Raw genomic sequence first — 18,276 nt, 5'->3', positions numbered from 1 at the left:
GGTGAGGGGGAGAGCAATGAGTAGGCAGGATAAGTTATCAGAAAAATATTTACAGTTTTTAAATTATGCAATCTCTTGATGGAGAGGAGTAGATTGTGAAATAAACTTTAAATTCTTGTGGCGTAAGACAATTTTTTATGTACCAGTTTAACTGACAAGTCAGTGAGATTAATTCAGCTTCCATCATACACACACAAACATTTAACCACTCAACTTGACCATACATTCTCCTCTTTGTTTTTAATAAAAGGACCAGCCTATTGCATTTTACAGTTAAATAGAAACCCAAAAATAAATACAGGAGGTTATCAAAGAGTATCTGCGAGTTGATGTGTTTCAGACACATTTACTATGAGAGAGTGCAAGAGGTCCAGGAGTAAAGTTACCTGATCTCAGCATCAAGTACCAATAGTGCTATGCTGACCCTATCAACACAACAAACACAAGGGGCCAGAGGCAATAGCTTCCATGCAAAGCAAGTATGTACACTGTCCACATGGATTCCTTTGGAATGTATATTATCATTCCACAATGCAACCAATAACCTAGAGTATACAATACACTACATTTGACAGCACTTAAAACTCTTCTAAAATATCTTCAGAACATTTTGGAATGGCTTCTGGTTTTTCATTCGTTCACAACATGAACTTTCTAAGTTTGCATACAATTTTACAGAGTAATTATGTTTTTGTTGTGGAGAGGGACAGAAGGCATGGTGATCAGCAGGAAAGACAACATCCACTGGCAGCTTATGACTTTAACTCAGAAACAGGAAAGCTCCGATTCCTCCACCTCGTGCATTGTTCTTTAGTTACCTTCTGAAAGTGATATGCAGCATATTGGAGGAGGTTGGATAAATGACCAGGAAAATTGCAAACCCCTTTCAGCCACTAATGAAACGTGTGCTGTGATTTGGAAGAACATACAAGTTACAACAATCCCATGATTAACACTTGAGCCACAAACATTAAAGTTTCAAAAGCAGAATTGACCTATGTATCCCCCTGCATATCAACATGACATCGATGCAATCTGAGTGCAAATATTTAAGGCAAGGCAATGGTACAGGAGAAATGTACTGTCATCCCTGAGGGAAAAACTGAACCAGGTTAAATCTAAACTGCATGTTGCTTTCTCTATTGTGCAGTTTAAAAGAAAAGTAACATATCCTGAGGTGAACGTGTAGTCATCTTGTGTTTTCTCTTAAAGCTGTTAACTCTAATTTTTTTAAAGACTCGGTAGCGGTGATGCTGTCCCTTCAACATCGACCAATCTAACTTCTCTTTTTGTTTTTCACTATTGCAGTGAAGTTCCACGGTTGGGAGGTTAGACAAATCAAAAGTTTAGTAATCGGGCACAGGAGTGTTTAGGGCGAGCTGGCGGGACTTAGCGCTGGGCTGGATGCATCTGATCGGCTGTAATCACTGACTGAGCTCGGCCGTGAGCTGTGCGCCCTGTTCAGCATGCTGGGCTGGAAATTGACATGGCGCCGAGCATGCTTCATCAGGTGGTCGCTGCGCGTGAAGCGTTTCTCACAGATGGGGCAGCTGAAACGCTTCTCGCCTGTGTGGGTGCGGTAGTGTCGAGCCAATTCATCAGAGCGAGCAAACTTCTTGTTGCAATCTGGCCAAGTACATGCGAACGGCCTCTCACCTGAAATTAAAATGAACAGATTTAATTAATAATAGATTTTAAAATACCTTGCATTTATATGAAGCTTTTCACAATCACCAGACACCTCAAAACACTTTACAGTTAATGCAGCACTCTTTGAAATGTTGTAAATGCAGGAAATGCAACAGTTTGCGCTCAGAAAACGCCAATTAAAAAAATCTGTTTCTCGTGTTGTTGATTAGGAATAATTATTGGTCAAGGCACCAGAAATAACTTCTTTGGGCCAAACTGGCCATTAACAGGTCCAGGCAGCGGGCGTGGAAGGGGTCGTTAGGGCCGACTGCCTGCCCCTCTTCCGCGGTTACATTAGAGCCCGGGTGTCCTTGGAGAAGGAGCACGCGGTGTCGACCAACATCCTGGAGTTGTTCAGGGAGAGGTGGGCGCCGCAGGGAGTGGAGTGCATCATTTCTCCCTCCAACTCTATTTTGATTTAGTCCCTACCCTCCCCTTCACTGTTTTGATCACACAGCACTGTCCCTTGATGTGAAGGGCAGTGTTTGTCACTGGCCACCCGGGTGTTTTCCTATCTTCCTAGTGGTGGAATTTGAATAAAGATTGGTGCATTTTGTAAAAAAAAAAGAGAAAAAAAAGAAATAACTTCTTTACTCTTTTTCAAAACAGTGCCTTAGAATCTGCACAAACACTGAGCAGGCTTAATTGGACCTTGGCAAAACATCTTATCCACAGCAGTGCAATGCTCCTTTTAGACTTACACTGGAACATTAATCTTGATTTTTGTGCTGAAGTTCTACAATGGAACTCAAATTTAATTCTTTGCAAAACAGATAGCTTCTTTGGAAAAATCACAAGATGGTGTCAGATTATCATTACAGGGTGAGGGCTCCTCCTTGTGGCCCATCTGTTCCATCTGCCTTTTTTATTCTTTCGCTTTTTCTTCTTAATTTATAATCTTTTTACCTTGTGCAAGGTACGAGTTTGTGCAGTGAGGGGGAAATCATTATGGAGGAGATTAAGCCAGCACGGGGAGGGCATGCCCAACATGACAGCAAAAAAAGGTCTCTGGCCTCTGGCAATTATCCTAAGGCAGCTGGCCTGGGGTGGATGGTGGCGAGAGAGGGAGGGAGTGACCCAGGGCAGCCGGTGTCCTGGGGACTGCAGATGGTGAGAGTGGGAGCGGGCGGACGGCAGCGAGAGCGGGAGGGGGCAGCTCAGGGCGGGCAACAGCAAGGGCGGGAGCTGGAACAGACAGCCCGTGGCATCAGTGGGGAGAGGTTGAGCCATTGTGGAGGAGTACAAGGCCAGCATGGCCAGGTGCTTATAGAGACTATGTTGTTGAACTCGTAACTGTGTTTCCTTGTTTTTCAACTATTTTAATAAGGACTGTAATGTTTAACTTTTGACTTTGTTTTCTTTATTTTTCTGCTTTGTACCAAGACCGCAATTTCCCCTCAGACGTGATTGACTATGCTCTCCACCGCATCTCCTCCACTTCCCGCTCCTCCGCCCTTGAACCCTGCCTCTCCAATCGCCACCAGGACAGAACCTCACTGGTCCTCACCTACCATCCCACTAACCTCCAGATACATCGTATCATCCTTTGTCATTTCCGCCACCTCCAAATAGACCCCACCACCAAGGATATATTTCCCTCCCCTCCTCTATCAGCGTTCCAGAAAGACCACTCCCTCCGCAACTCCCTCGTCAGGTCCACACACCCCCACCAACCCAACCACCACTCCTGGCACCTTCCCCTGCAACCGCAAGAAATGCAAAACTTGCACCCACACCTCCCCCCCTCACTTCCCTCCAAGGCCCCAAGGGATCCTTCCATATCCGTCAGAAATTCACCTGCACCTCCATTACTGCATCCGCTGCACCTGATGTGGCTTTCTCTACATTGGGGAGACAGGCTGCCAACTTGCGGAACGTTTCAGAGAACACCTCTGGGACACCCGCACCAACCAACTCAACCGACCTGTGGCTGAATACTTGAACTCCACCAAGGACATGCAGGTCATTGGCTTCCTCCAACGCCAGACCATGGCAACACGACGCCTGGAGGAAGAGCGCCTCATCTTCCGCCTAGGAACCCTCCAACCACAAGGGATGAATGCAGATTTTTCCTGCTTCCTCATTTCCCATCCCCCTACCTTATCTCAGTCCCAATCCTCGGACTCAGCACCACCTTCTTGACCTGCAGTCGTCTTCCCGACCTCTCCGCCCCCACCCCCTCTCTGGCCTATCACCCTCACCTTAACCTCCTTTCACCTATCGCATTCCCAACGCCCCTCCCCCAAGTCCCTCCTCCCTACCTTTGATCTTAGTCTGCTTTGCACACCTTCCTCATTCCTGAAGAAGGACTTATGCCTGAAACATCGATTCTCCTGCTCCTTGGATGCTGCCTGACCTGCTGCGCTTTTCCAGCAACATATTTTTCAGCTCTGATCTCCAGCATCTGCAGTCCTCACTTTCTCCTCTGTACCTAGGTACCTTTTTACCCAAGATGGCACTAAGTGGCAACTTGTAAACCTTTCACTGTACTCATGAGTACATGTGACAATAAATGCAATTCAATTCAATACAGAGAGAATGCGTTCTCCAAACAAGTGATATCAGACTTGAAATGTTAACTTTCCCTGTCTCTCTACAGATGCTGCAAGACCTGTTGAATTTCTCAAGCCCTTTGTTTTTATTTCAAATCTCTAATGCCCACTTTACTTTTATTTAAACTAAATTTGGATTCCCCTCTCCACCCCTAAACTAATTTTCATTTGGATAGGGTTCAGAGGTACCAGTCATTTAAGCACCACATTTCTAGGTATGAACCCAGTCTGTCTATTTCACCACTGAGTCATTACAGTCAAGCTAGATTCTACTCTTTATATTAGTTGCAACTCTTACCTGACACTCTCGCATAGGCGTTTCAGGACAAATGTGAGGCTTAAGACTTTCCTCTTTGTGCATGCATTTGGTCAACTGTCCTAATATCTATTTTAGCATCACATTTTGGCTGGTTACATTGATGTGAAGTGCCTTGGGCTATCTGTCTTTATTAATTCTTTCATGGGCTATCAGCGTTGCTGACAAAGGCAAGTATTTGTTGTCCATCCCTAAAATGCCCTTGAGTGGTTTGTGAGGAAATTTCAGAAGACAGTTAAAAGTCAACCAAGTTACTGAGATTCTGGGGGCACATAGTTTGGACCAGGCAAAGATGATTTCCCTCCAGATGTTAGTGAACCAGTTGGGTTTTTACAATGAGATTACCGAAACAAGATTTATATTCCAGGTTATTGAATTTAAATCTATCAATAATAATGGAATTTGAACCCATGTTCTCGAAACACGAGCCCAAGTTCTGGATTACTAGTCCAGTGCCATTACGATTTATAGAGCATAGAACTATACAGCACAGAACAGGCCCTTCGGCCCTCGATGTTGCGCTGATCTATGAACTAATCTAAGCCCATCCCATTATCATCCATGTGCTTATCCAAGGACTATTTAAATGCCCCTAATGTGGCTAAGTTAACTACATTGACAGGCAGGATATTCCATATCCTTAACCACTCTGAGTAAGTAACCTGACTCTGACATCTGTCTTAAATCTACCACTCCTCAATTTGCAACTGTGCCCCCTCGTACAAGCTGATGTCATCATCCTCGGAAAAAAGACACTCACTGTCCACCCTATCTAATCCTCTGATCGTCTTGTATGTCTCCATTATATCACCTCTTAGCTGCCTTCTTTCCAATGAGAACAGACCCAAGTCCCTCAGCTTTTCCTCATAAGACCTTCGCTCCAGACCAGGCAACACCCTGATAAATCTCCTCTGCACCGTTTCTAATGAGTCCACATCCTTCCTATAATGGGGCAACCAGAACTGCACACAGTATTCCAAGTGAGGCTGCACTAGCGTTTTATACAGTTGCAGCATGACATTACAGCTCTGGTACTCAATAAAACCTAACACATTCTATGCCTTTTTAACAGCACTATCAACCTGGGATCTATGTACATAGAGATCCCTCTGCACATCCATACCATGAAGAATCTTTCCATTGACCAAGTATTCTGCCTTCCTGTTATTCTTCCCAAAGTGAATCACCTCACACTTACCTGCATTGAACTCCCATTTGCCACCTCTCAGTCCAATTCTGCAGTTTATCCAAATTCCCCCGCAACCCTCAACATTCTTCCACACTGTCCAACACTCCACCAACTTTAGCATCACCTGCAAACTTACTAACCCACCCACCTATGCCTCTGTCCCAGTCACTTATAAAAATGACAAACAACATTGGTCCAAAAACAGATCCTTGTGGCATACCACTAGCAACAGGACTCCAGGCTGAATATTTTCCATCAACCACCACTCATTGCCTTCTTACAGAAAGCCAAACTGCTAAATCACCCTCAATCCCATGCCTTCACATTTTCTCCAATAGCCTACCATGTGGAACCTTATCAAAGGCTTTACTGAAGTCCATGTACACCACGTCAACTGCCCTACCCTCATCCACATGCTTGGTCACCCTCTCAAAAAACTCAATGAGGTTTGTGAGACATGACCTGTCCTTGACAAAACCATGTTTACTATCTCCTATCAAATTGTTGCTTGCTAGATGATTATAAATCCTATTTCTTATAATCCTTTCCAAAACATTTCCTACAACAGACATAAGGCTCACTGGTCTATAATTACCTGGGTCATCTTCACTGCCCTTCTTGAACAAGGGCACAACATTTGCAATCCTCCAGGCCTCTGATACTAAGCCTGTAGACAATGAGTGACTCAAAGATCAAGGCCAAAGACTCTGCCATCTCCTCCCTTGTTACCCAGAGAATCTTTGGATAAATCCCATCTGGCCCAGGGGACTTATCTACTTTCACACATTCTAAAATTGATAACATCTCCTCCTTACTAACCTCAATCTTTCTAGTCTAATGGCCCGTATCTCATTCTTCTTCTCTACAATACTCTCCTTTTCCTGAGTGAAAACTTTAGGATTCTCCTTAACTTACCTGCCAAAGACTGCTCATGTCCCCTCCTTGCTCTTCTTAACTCTCTCTTTAAATCTTTCCTAACTAATCTGTACCTCTCCATCACTCCATCTGAACCATCTCGTCTCAACGTCGCATAAGCCTCCCTCTTCTGCTTAACAAGAGATGCAAATTCTGTCGTAAACCACAGTTCCCTTACCTTATCACTTCCTCCCTGCCTGACAGGGATAGACCTATCGAGGACATGCAATATCAGTTCCTTAAACCAGCTCCACATTTCAACTGAACCTCATCCCCTGCATTTTGCTACCCAATCTATGCCTCCTAAGTCTTGCCTAATCACATTATAATTGCCCTTCCCCCATTTATAACTCTTGTCCTGTGGCATGTGCCTATCCCTTTCCGTCACTAAACTAAACATAATCAAATTATGATCACTCTCTTCAAAGTGCTCCCCTACTACTAAATCAAACACCTGGCCTGGTTCATTACCAAGCACCAGATCCAGTGTCGCCTCCCCCCTTGTCAGCCCTTCGACATTCTGTCAAGAAGCCCTTCTACAATATTGGACAAAACCTGATCCACCTGACATACTAGAGTTATAGCATTTCCAGTCAATGTTGGTAAAGTTAAAGTCCCCCATAATGATCGCCATGTTCCTTTCACTCCTTCCCAGAATCGTTTTGCCAATCCTCTCCTCCACATCCCTGGAACTTTGCGGAGGCCTATAAAATACTCCCAGCAGTGCGACCTCTCTCCTGTTTCGAACCTCAACCCATACCACCTCAGTAGACAAGTCCTCATCAAACGTTCTTTCAGCCACCATTATACTGTCCTTGACTAACAAAGCCACACCTTCCCCTCTTTTACCACCTTCCCTGATCTTAATGAAAGATCTAAACCCTGGAAATTGCAACATCCATTCCTGATCCTGTTCTATCCATGTCTCCGAAATGGCCACAACATCGAAGTCCCAGGTACCTATCCATACTGTAAGCTCACCTACCTTATTTTGAGTACTTGTGGCGTTGAACTAGACACACTTCAAACCAGCTTGCTGTCTGCCAGCACATTCCTGTGACCGTGAAATCCTGTCCGTGTCCTCACTACTCTCATTCTCCTGTGCACTGGAACTACAAGACAGGTTCCCAAACCCCTGCTGAGCTAGTTTAAACCCACCCCAATAGCATTAGCAAATTTCCCACCCAGGATATTAGTACCCTTTTGGTTCAAGTGAAGACCATCCTGTTTGTAGATATCCCACCTTCCCCAGAATGAGCCTTAATTATCCATATATCTGAAACCCACCCTCCTGCACCATCCCTGCAGCCACGTGTTCAGCTGGTATCTCTCCCTACTCTTCGCCTCACTATATGTAGCACGGGTAACAATCCAGAGATAACAACTCTGCTCTAGCTCTCAGCTTCCACCCCATCACCCTGAAATCCTGCCTTACATCCCTATCCCTCTTTCTACCCATGTTGTTGGTACCTATGTGGATCACGACTTGGGGCTGGTCACCCTCTCCCTTCAGGACCCCAAAGACATAATCTGAGACGTCACTGATCCTGGCATCTGGGAGGCAATACACCAACAGGGAGTGTCTTTCATTCCGAACAAACTTTTTATCTGACCCTGTACCTACTGAGTCCCCAAAGACTAACACTCTCCTCCTTTTCCCCCTTCCCTTCTGTGCAACAGGGACAGACTCTGTGCTAGAGACCTGCATCCCAATGCATGCCCATGTTAAGTACCCCCCCCCCTCCGAGTATCCAAAACGGTATACTTCTTTTTCAGGGGAATTACTGTTTTGACCCCCTTCTAACAGTTGCCTAGCTTTCTCCATGCCTGTAACTCTTATCTATCACAGACTCTGCCTCCCGAATGATGCAAAATTATGCCACCTTCTCTTCACCTTCCTGTATAAAGCAGGTTATTATTCTTACACCTGAATCCAGGATGCTGAGGTGAGTTCTAAACTTCATCATTCTGCTGGCTGACATCATTAAACTGAAATGGATCAATGGGACACTTATCAATATCCCCAAGTATCACACTGAAACTGTACACATACATTGAGCCTTTAGGTGAACTGACTTTGGTGAGTGAATCACTCCTTGCCCTGCAGGGCCAAAGTGCTGCCAACACTCAAATCTTAAATACTATCTCTGACAGCAGAAGTCATCCACAACACTAAGAAACATTGTCTCTCTTTCCCCATCCTTGAAACTATTTATAATCTGAAAAAAAAAATACCAATAGTATAAAAATAAAGCACTAACTTCACCATTTCAAAGCGACTTGATGTCAAGAGAAATTTTCCAATATGGAACATTGTAAATGCAAGGCATTTTAAATGATGTGTAAAATAGGTCTAATAACATTAAATAGGGGTTTAACAGGCATATTGTGCAACATCCATTCTTTTTATGTCAACAAATTATTTACTTTAGCTTGAGGATAAGGAGCTAGGGATGAATACAGTTCCTTGGTGAGGGACAGGGATTAAAACAATAAGTTGTGTCTAATAATTAACAGCAAACATACCATTCTATGAAAAAGCAAAGGCATGTCAGCTAACTGATAGTGTCTGTTTTGATGAATTGTCTGAATAAATAAAACAGGATATGACCCAATGATTCAATTCGTCCTTCAGGTAGACTGATGAACAAGCAGTTTGCTGACAAGACCCTATCCTGAATACAGTGTGCAGGTTTGATTTCCTTATTTACGGAAGGATATAAATGTGTAGGAGGCAATTCAGAGGAGGTTTACGAGAGTGATATAAGTTGTATCACCATAATCCAGCAGTCTCGGAACTGGGCCTTTGCCGGACACAGGAGTCTTAAACACTATTAAAAAGTACTTTGCAATATGTTGCTCATAATACTTATGCATTTCATTATAAGGTTCATTCAATTTTCCTCCTGTAAATCGTTAAAACAATACATGTTCCTTAATATGGAACCTTGAAACAATAAAGTTACATAAGCTCTAACATCAGAGACGATTGTTCCTGTGAGTTGTAGCAATTAATTTTACACTCTCCACACTGAGCTGTGCACAATAAAATATATCTTTTCACTAAAGGGTCCAGGCAGATTAAAAGTGCTTCACTAAAATAAATGTGACTGCAGACCAAGCATTTGCAGGCAATGGCTTGTAACCTTAACAGCAATTTTAGACTAGAACTGGAACCAACTGTGGATACTGGACCAGGGTGTCAGATCAGGGAGGTACAACCTGTATCTATAATGACTGGACTGTTTTGTGAAGATAGGTTGGACAAGCTGTGCTTGTTATTACTGGAGGTTAAAAGAATGAGGGGTAAATTTGTTGAAGCGTATTATGAATCTTGAATGGTCGTGATAAGTTGAACATGGAAAGCATGTTTCCTTTGCTGGGTAAAATTAGGGGTCTATCTTTCAGAACAAAGATGAGAATTTTTTCCCCAAGGACAAGTGTTTTACTGCGACTTTTGATTCCCTCACCTAAAGAGAATCTAGAATCATTCAGGCTGGACAGGAGTGTGGAATTTGAAACATAAACAGATAATTCACAATTATATTGAGTAGCAGAGCCAGCTTAAAGGGCTGAATATAACCCACTAAGGAGGAAAGATTCTAAGGAAAGGGATAAATCAATCATAGTCAACCAAGGAAGTTAAAGAGAGTGTTAAGATGAAGGTAAAAGTCAGTAATAGCCACACAGACTAAATTCAGAATCCAGTGTTATGGACCATGTCAGACCCCCTCAAAACATTTCAAGGAAGTAGCCCAGACCCTAACTTTGCTAGTTGTTTTAAGCAGGTGTAATGCAGATATTCCAGGAGTGATGCAGCTGGTCAAACCACTTAGTTTTCAATAAAACAGAATTTATTAATAAGATTACTGGATGAAACACAAATAAAAGAGAACAGAATACAGAATAACGTAACCTATCCAAAAACCCAACAGATTATCCCAACTTAATGATGCTGTTCCAAATACTTACAACAATCGCCATAAACATTCTTGGCACAAAATGAAAAATCAAACACAGTCTTACAGGACAGAGAGATGTCAGCACAGAACAACCTCTTTCATGTTGCTGTTATTTGGATCAGCAGCCTCAAAATTGCCTGACTGCAAAAACCAAAGATAAGCTGAGTGGGAGAACTGGCCGCTCCCCTTTCTTTGTAGAAGTGTTTCTTTTATTTGAAAGCCTTTTGCCTGAGGCTGAATCTGTTAGCTATTTGCAAATTGGCCCTTAAACCCATCAAAAGCATGAAAGTAGAGTTAACATTTCAGGTCCAGTGGCTCTTCTTTTTTTCTCCAAAGATGTTGCCAGACCTGTTGAGTTTTTACAGCAATTTGTTTTTGTTTTTCTTTCTGATTTTCAGCATCTGCCATTCTTTAGTTTCTTTATCCCCCCCTCAAGCAGAGTTAGCATAGCTTCATGAAAGAAAGGTCACGTCTGCCTAATTTATTCAAGCTTTCCAAGGAAGTCTCAACCAGAATGGATAGAGGGGGAAATCACTAAATGTGTTGTACTTGAACTTTGAGAAGATGTTTGACTAGGTACCTCACAAAAGATGACGTCATGAGAGAAGAACCCATAGTACTGCACAAAGAGAGAATTGATGCATGAAACAGAAATTGGGTATAAGAGGTTCTTTTTCAGGCTGGCAACTTGTAATCATTGGGGATCCACAAAGATCAGTGCTGGGAATGCAATAGTTTACAATATATATTAATGACTTCGAACAAGGAATCAAATGTATTGTAGCCAAGTTTGCAGATGAGACAAAAGTAGGTGGAAACGCAAGTTGTGAGAGTGATACAAATAGGTTACGGAGAGATACTGATAGGTCAAGCAAGTGGGCAAAAAATTGACAAATGGTATACAACTTGGTAAAATGTGAAGTTCATTTTGGGAGAACAAAGACCAATGCCAGTGGACTAACAATGAATGAAAAGCCTTAAACTGGGACTGTTGGCAGCCACCCAACTGACAGGCATGTTGCAAGGTCAGAATGTTTTATAAGTGACTACGTAGGAAGGTTTCTTTTAAAATTATTTGTTCACAGAATGTGGCTATTTCTGGCTGGGCTACCATTTCATCCATTCCTATTTGTCCTTGTAGAAAGTGCCTCTTTGACCTGCTGCAATCCTTGAGGTTTAGATAGACCCACAGCACTGTCAGAGAGGCCATTCCAGAATTCTAATCCGGCAACACTGAAAGAACTGTGATATATTTCCAAGTGCAGGTTCATAGTTCCTTGAAAGCCCAGTCACAGGTAGACAGGGTAGTGAAGTACGCATTTGGTACGCTTATCTTTATTTGTCATTGTTTTGAGTATTGGATTTGGGAGGTCGTGTAGTGGCTGTACAGGATATTGGTTAAGCCACTTTTGGAATACTGCATGCAATTCTAGTCTCCCTGCTGTAGGAAAGATGTTGTGAAGCTTGAAAGAGTTCAGAAAACATTTACAAGGATATTGCTTGAGCTTGAGGGTTTGAGCTACAGGGAGAGGCTGAATAGACTTGGGCTATTTTATCTGGACTGTCGGAGGCTGAGGGGTGACCTTATAGAGATTTATAAAATCATGAGAGACTTGGATAGGGTGAATAGTCAAGGTCTTTTTCCCAGGAGAAGGGAGTCCAAAACTAGAGGACTTAGGTTTAAGGTGAGTGGGAAGGATTTAAAAAGGGACCTGAGAGGCAATTTTTTCACACAGAGGATGATGCATGTATGAAATGAGATGCCAGAGGAAATGGTGGAGGCTGGTACAATTAAACCTTTAAAAGGCATCTGGATGGGTATATGAATAGGAAGGGTTTAGAGGGATATGGACCAAATGCTGGAAAATGGGACTAGATTAATTTAGAATATTTGGTCAGCATGGACAGGTTGGACTGTAGGGTCTCTTTCCATGCTAAACATTTCTGCGACTCCAAGTCAGGACGTTGAGGGGCTTGGAGGGGAATTTGCAGGTGGTGTTCCTATGTATCTGCTGCCCCTGTCCTTAAAGAATACATAATTTCTTTGGAAACAGTTCAAAAGATGCTCACTAGAATGATTCCTGCGATGGAGGGAATTATAGACCAGTTAGTCTGACCTCAATGGTGGGAAAGATGCTGGAGTCTATTATAAAGGATCAAATTACGACACATCTGGATAGTAGTAACAGGATAGGTCAGAGTCAGCATGGATTAATGAAGGGGAAATCATGCTTGACTAATCTTCTGGAATTTTTTGAGGATGTAACTGAAGATCGACAAGGGAGATCCAGTAGATGTAGTGTACCTGGAAGTTTTCAGAAAGCTTTTGATAAAGTCCCACATAGGAGGTTAGTGAGCAAAATTAGGGCGCATGGTATTGGGGGCAAAGTACTAACTTGGATTGAACGTTGGTTGGCTGATAGGAAACAAAGAGTAGTGATAAATGGCTCTATTTCGGAATGGCAGGCAGTGACCAGTGGGGTACTGCAGGGATCAGTGCTGGGACCCAATATACTGACATCTCTCGCTCTCTCTCTCTCTGACATCTCTCCCTCTCTCTCTGACATCTCGCTCTCACTTTGTCATCTCTCTCTCTCTTTCTTTGGCATCTCTCCCTCTGACATCTCCATCTCTCTGACATATCTCTCTCTCTCTGTGCAGATCTGGTCTCCAAATTTGAGGAAAGACATTCTGGCTATTGAGGGAGTGCAGTGTAGGTTCACGAGGTCAATTCCTGGAATGGCTGGACTATCTTACCCTGAAAGATTGGAGTGACTGGGCTTGTATACCCCCTTGAGTTTAGAAGACAGAGGGGATCTGATTGAGATGTATAAGATTATTAAAGGATTGGACACTCTGGAGGCAGGAAACATGTTTCCGCTGATGGGTGAGTGCCGAACCAGAGGACACAGCTTAAAAATACGGGGTAGACTATTTAGGACAGAGATGAGGAAAAACGTCTTCACCCAGAGAGTGGTGGCTGTGAGGAATGCTTTGCCCCAGAGAGCAGTGGAGGCCCAGTCTCTGGATTCATTTAAGAAAGAGTTGGATAGAGCTGTCAAGGATAGTGGAATCAAGGGTTATGGAGATAAGGCAGGAACAGGATACTGATTAAGGATGATCAGCCATGATCATATTGAATGGTGGTGCAGGCTCGAAGGGCAAAATGGCCTACTCCTGCACCTATTGTTTATTGTCTATTGTCTTAGGAGCAAAGGCTAAATAGGATGGAACTCTACTGACTGAAGTATAGAAGAATGAGAGGTGAACACATTGAATCATAGTGGATTCTTAAGGGCCTTTACAGAGTTAATGTTGTGAGGATGTTTCCCCTCATGGGAAAGTCTAGGACGAGAGGGCATAGTCTCAGAATAAATTTCAGACTGAGATGAGGAAGAACAACCTCTCTCCGAGCGTAAGGAGTCTTTGCAACTCCTTGCCAAAAACAACCATGGAGGTAGAGCCCTTGTGTAAAATTAATTTTGTGAAGGGTAGGTCATGCCTCACAAACCTTAGAGTTCTTTGAGAAGGTGACCAAACAGGTGCATGAGGATAAAACAGTTGATGTGGCATATATGGATGTCAATAAAGCATTTGATAAGGTTCCCCTTGGTAGGCTATTGCAAAAATATGGAGGCATGGGATTGAGGGTGAATTAGCGGTTTGGATCAGAAATTGGCTAGCATCAAGAGATACAAGGTAGTGGTTGATGTGAAATGTTCATTCTGGAGTTCAGTTACTAGTGGTGGACCACAAGGATCTGTTTTGGGGCTGTTGCTCACCCTGGATGTGGGTGTAGAAGAATGGGTTAGTAAATTTGCGGTTGACACTAAGACTGGTGGAGTTGTGGATAGTGCTGAAGGATGTTGCAGGTTACTGACATAAATAAGCTGCAGAGCTGGGTTGAGAGGTGGCAAATAGGGTTTAATGTGGAAAAGTGTGAGGTGATTCACTTTGGAAGGAGTAACAAGAATAGAGTACTGGGCTAATGGTAAGATTCTTGGTAGCGTAGATGAGCAGAGAGACCTGGTATCCAAGTACACACATCCCAGAAAGTTGACACCCAGGTTGATAGGGTTGTTAAGAAGGCATACAGTGTGTAAGTTTTTATTGGTAGAGGGATTGAGTTTCGGAGCCTGAGGTCATGTTGCAGCTGTACAAAGCTCTGGTACGGCCGCACTTGGAGTATTGCGTACATTTCTGGTTGTCACATTTCAGGAAGAATGTCGAAGCATTGGAAAGGGTTCAGAGGAGATTTATTAGGATGTTGCCTGGTATGGAGGAAAGGTCTTATGTGGAAAGGCTGAGGGACTTGAGGCTGTTTTCGTTAGAAAGAACAAGGTTGAGAGATGACTTCGAGACATACAAAATGATCAGTGGGTTAGAAAGGGGGACAGTGAGGGCCTTTTTCTTTGGATGGTGATGGCTAGCACGAAGGGACATAGCTTTAAATTGAGGGGTGATGAGTATAGGACAGAGGTCAGCGATTGTTTCTTTACTCAGACAGTAGTAAGTATGTGAAACGGCCTGCTTGCAACAGTAGGAGACTTGTCAACTTTAAGGGCCTTTAAATGGTCATTGGGTAGGCACATGGACAAGAATGGAATAGTTTAGGTTCGATGGGCTTCAGATTGGTTTCACATGTTGGCACAACATCGAGGGCCGAAGAGCCTGTACTGCAGGAAATTGGATGTGAGGAATGTTGGATCAGCTATGATCCTACTGAATGGCAGAGCATGCTTTAAGGGGCCGAATGACCTACTCCTGTTCGTGTTTCTAATGGTCCACTTCTGATCCCATTTCATATCTTAATTCCAATATTGTTCTGAACACCTTCCAGCTGTGGTGTTTTTATATGTTTTGATATTTCAGAAGTTGTCATCATTACCAACTTGTATTTATATAGCATTGTTATCATCATAAAAATATCAAGGAGAAATAACAATCAAAATTTCAGAGTGAATGCAGAAATATTGGGGCAGATGACCACAAATTCAGTTACAGCTATATTTTAAGGGTCAGTGTAGAGGAGGGAGAGATGGAAAGGCACCAGTTGGGGAACAATTTAACAGGGAGATGCAAGAATTGGAGAAATTCAAAGACTTTGGAACATTGCAAAGGGTTTCACATAGATGGGAGTGCCAAACTTGAATGTTTGGTGGACCAGGTGCCTTCAAAAAGGAGAGCAGTGATGCATGAATGGTACTAGATCTTGAGCTTAAAGAATACAATGTGGGAAAGTGAGAGGTCATGCACTTTGGTAGGAAGAATAGAGGCATGCACTATTTTCTAAATGGGGAGAAAATTCAGAAGTCTGAAGTGCAAAGAGACTTGGGAATTCTAGTCTAGGATTCTCTCAAGCTAAACTTGTAGATTGAGTCAGTAGTTAGGAAGGCAAATGCAGTGATGGCATTTATTTTGAGAGGATTTGAATATAAAAGCAGGGATGTACTTCTGAGGCTCTGATCAAGCCACATTTGGAGTCAAGAGTATGGTGCTGGAAAAGCACAGCAGGTCAGGCAGCATCCGAGGAGCAGGAGAGTCGATGTTTCGGGCAAAAGCCCTTCATTAGGAGTGAGGCTGTGAGCCGAGGGGGTGGGAGATAAATGGGAGGGGGGTGGGGGTAGGGCTGGGAGGAAGGTGAGAGCGTTTTAACTGGAGGGAGGTGGGAGTAATGGTGATAGGTCAGAGGGGAGGGTGCAGCGGACAAATGGGAAAGAAGCTGGACAGATAGGACAGGTCACACTTGGAGTGTTGTGTGCAGGTTTTGGCCCCATATTTCAGGAAGGCTGTACTGGCCCTTGAGCGTGTTCAGAGGAGATTCACGGGAATGGTCTCAAGAATGAAAAGCTTAACATAAGAGGAACATTTGAGGACTCTATGTCTATACTCAATGGAGTTTAGAAGGATAAGGGGGGATCCGATTGAAACTTATAGAATTCTGAATGCCTGGACACAGTGGGTGTTGGGAAGATGTTTCTATTGGCAGTAGAGACTAGGACCCAAGGACACAGCCTTAGACTAAAAGAAAGACCTTTTTGAACAGAGATAAAGGAGAAATTTCTTCAGCCTGAGAGTGGTGAATCTATGGAATTAACTTTCACAGAAGGCTGTGGACGCCAAGTCATATTTAAGACAGAAATAGATAGGTTCTTGATTGTAAAGGGGATCAAGGGTTATGGGGAGAAAATGGGAGAATGGGATTGAGAAATTTATCAGCCATGATTGAATGGTGGAGCAGACTTGATGGGCTGAATGGCCTAATTTCTGCTCCTATGTTGTATGGTCTAATGAAGGATATGGGGAGATGAGAGGTAACTTAGGAGAGCTTTCTGATTTAGGTAAATATCCTTGCGTTCTTTTGATCTAATTCGTGTGTAAATACTGCACAAGTTTTTTTCTAACTGACACTTGCTGTATTATTACAGAATGTCATCAGCCAGTTGCCAAGAGGCAACATCAAATTAACAGGCTCCTGCGACAAACCTACGACCACTTTTATCTAGAAGGACAATGGTAGCAAATACATGAAAACATAATCACCTGCAAGTTCCTCTCCAAACCACTCATCTTCCTGACTTGGGAATATATCACCATTCTCTCACTGTCACATGGAATTCATGGCAAATCATGGAATTCCTTCCTTAAACAGCATTGTGGGTCAACCTTCAGGACACAGACTTGGCAGTTCAAGAAGACAGCTCACCACTACTTTCTCAAGGTCAACAAGGGATGGGCAATAAATTCTGACCAGCCAGTGCCACCCATGTCCCCTGAAAGAATTAAAAAACAGGCAAATTTACCCAACTACCGTGGCAGAGCAATCATAGGGAGACCCAAAAGGCCACCACTAATTTATCATTAACTGTGCAGAAAAACAACTCAATTTGCTGCTTCCTCTATGAACTAGGCAGGTAGGTAACTGGCTATTTATTTGATTAAAAAATGTAGAGTTTGAATTGTTCACCTTTGTCTATTTTTATGCCTTTATGGAGAAGTTCAACAAATGGAAGAAGAGCTGAAATACTCAAACTTCACAGATCCCCTGCACCCACCCTTTTCTACCACAAACTGGACTCAATTCCTGGTCCCTGCTGAGTCAACTGATCTCAGCACCCGAGTGCAAGAGGAGGAAGTCAGCAAGGCTTTTGGTTCCTAAGTACCTGTGTGAACATGGAGCAAGACTAGAATCGAACTGTGTAACGCCCCACATAAGAATGTCTTATTCTTCATTCCGATGAAATGGGCACCCATCACTAGCAAGGCTCCAATTTACTGTCCATCCTTAGGTCTACTGAGAAGCTGGGAATGTGACGTAAACTTAAATTGCTATTAGGTAGGAATTTTCAGGTTTTACAAAAATCCTTTAATAAAGGATGAGGGAGTGGGGAGGAGAGGGAGGAGGAGGGAAGTGTTAGGGAGAAAGAGAGAAAGGCAGAGGGAACTGGTAGATGGAGGGATAAGGCAGTGAGATTAAGGGGAAGATGGGAGGGAGCGGGAGGAGGGAGTGTTGGGTAGAGGTGGGGGGAAGTGGGGGAGACAGTAGAAAAGGGTGAGGGGATGAAATCAGATAGACAGAAGGGAGCAAGAGGGTGCAGAAAGGAGAGGGGTGGAGGGAAAAAGGGACAGCAGAAACAAGAAGAATAGGAAAGA

General features: G+C 43.3%; 1 protein-coding gene across 2 annotated transcripts in view; it reads right to left on the bottom strand.

Annotated features, from left to right (window-relative positions):
* Nucleotides 1–225: 225 nt before the first annotated feature.
* The window catches only part of klf13 (Kruppel-like factor 13), a 20,377-nt gene continuing 2,326 nt past the window's right edge, over nt 226–18,276 (bottom strand). For both annotated transcript variants that reach the window (XM_043680338.1, XM_043680337.1), the window contains exon 2: nt 226–1,656. In XM_043680338.1, coding sequence (XP_043536273.1) covers nt 1,370–1,656 — 287 coding nt within the window. In that variant the 3' untranslated portion in view covers nt 226–1,369. The remainder of the gene's footprint in view (nt 1,657–18,276) is intronic.

This window comes from Chiloscyllium plagiosum, chromosome 40 (assembly GCF_004010195.1).
Source record: "Chiloscyllium plagiosum isolate BGI_BamShark_2017 chromosome 40, ASM401019v2, whole genome shotgun sequence".
Taxonomy (NCBI): Eukaryota; Metazoa; Chordata; class Chondrichthyes; order Orectolobiformes; family Hemiscylliidae; genus Chiloscyllium; species Chiloscyllium plagiosum.
Note: the sequence above shows the minus strand (reverse complement) of the source record. Positions and strands in the feature narration are given on the sequence as shown.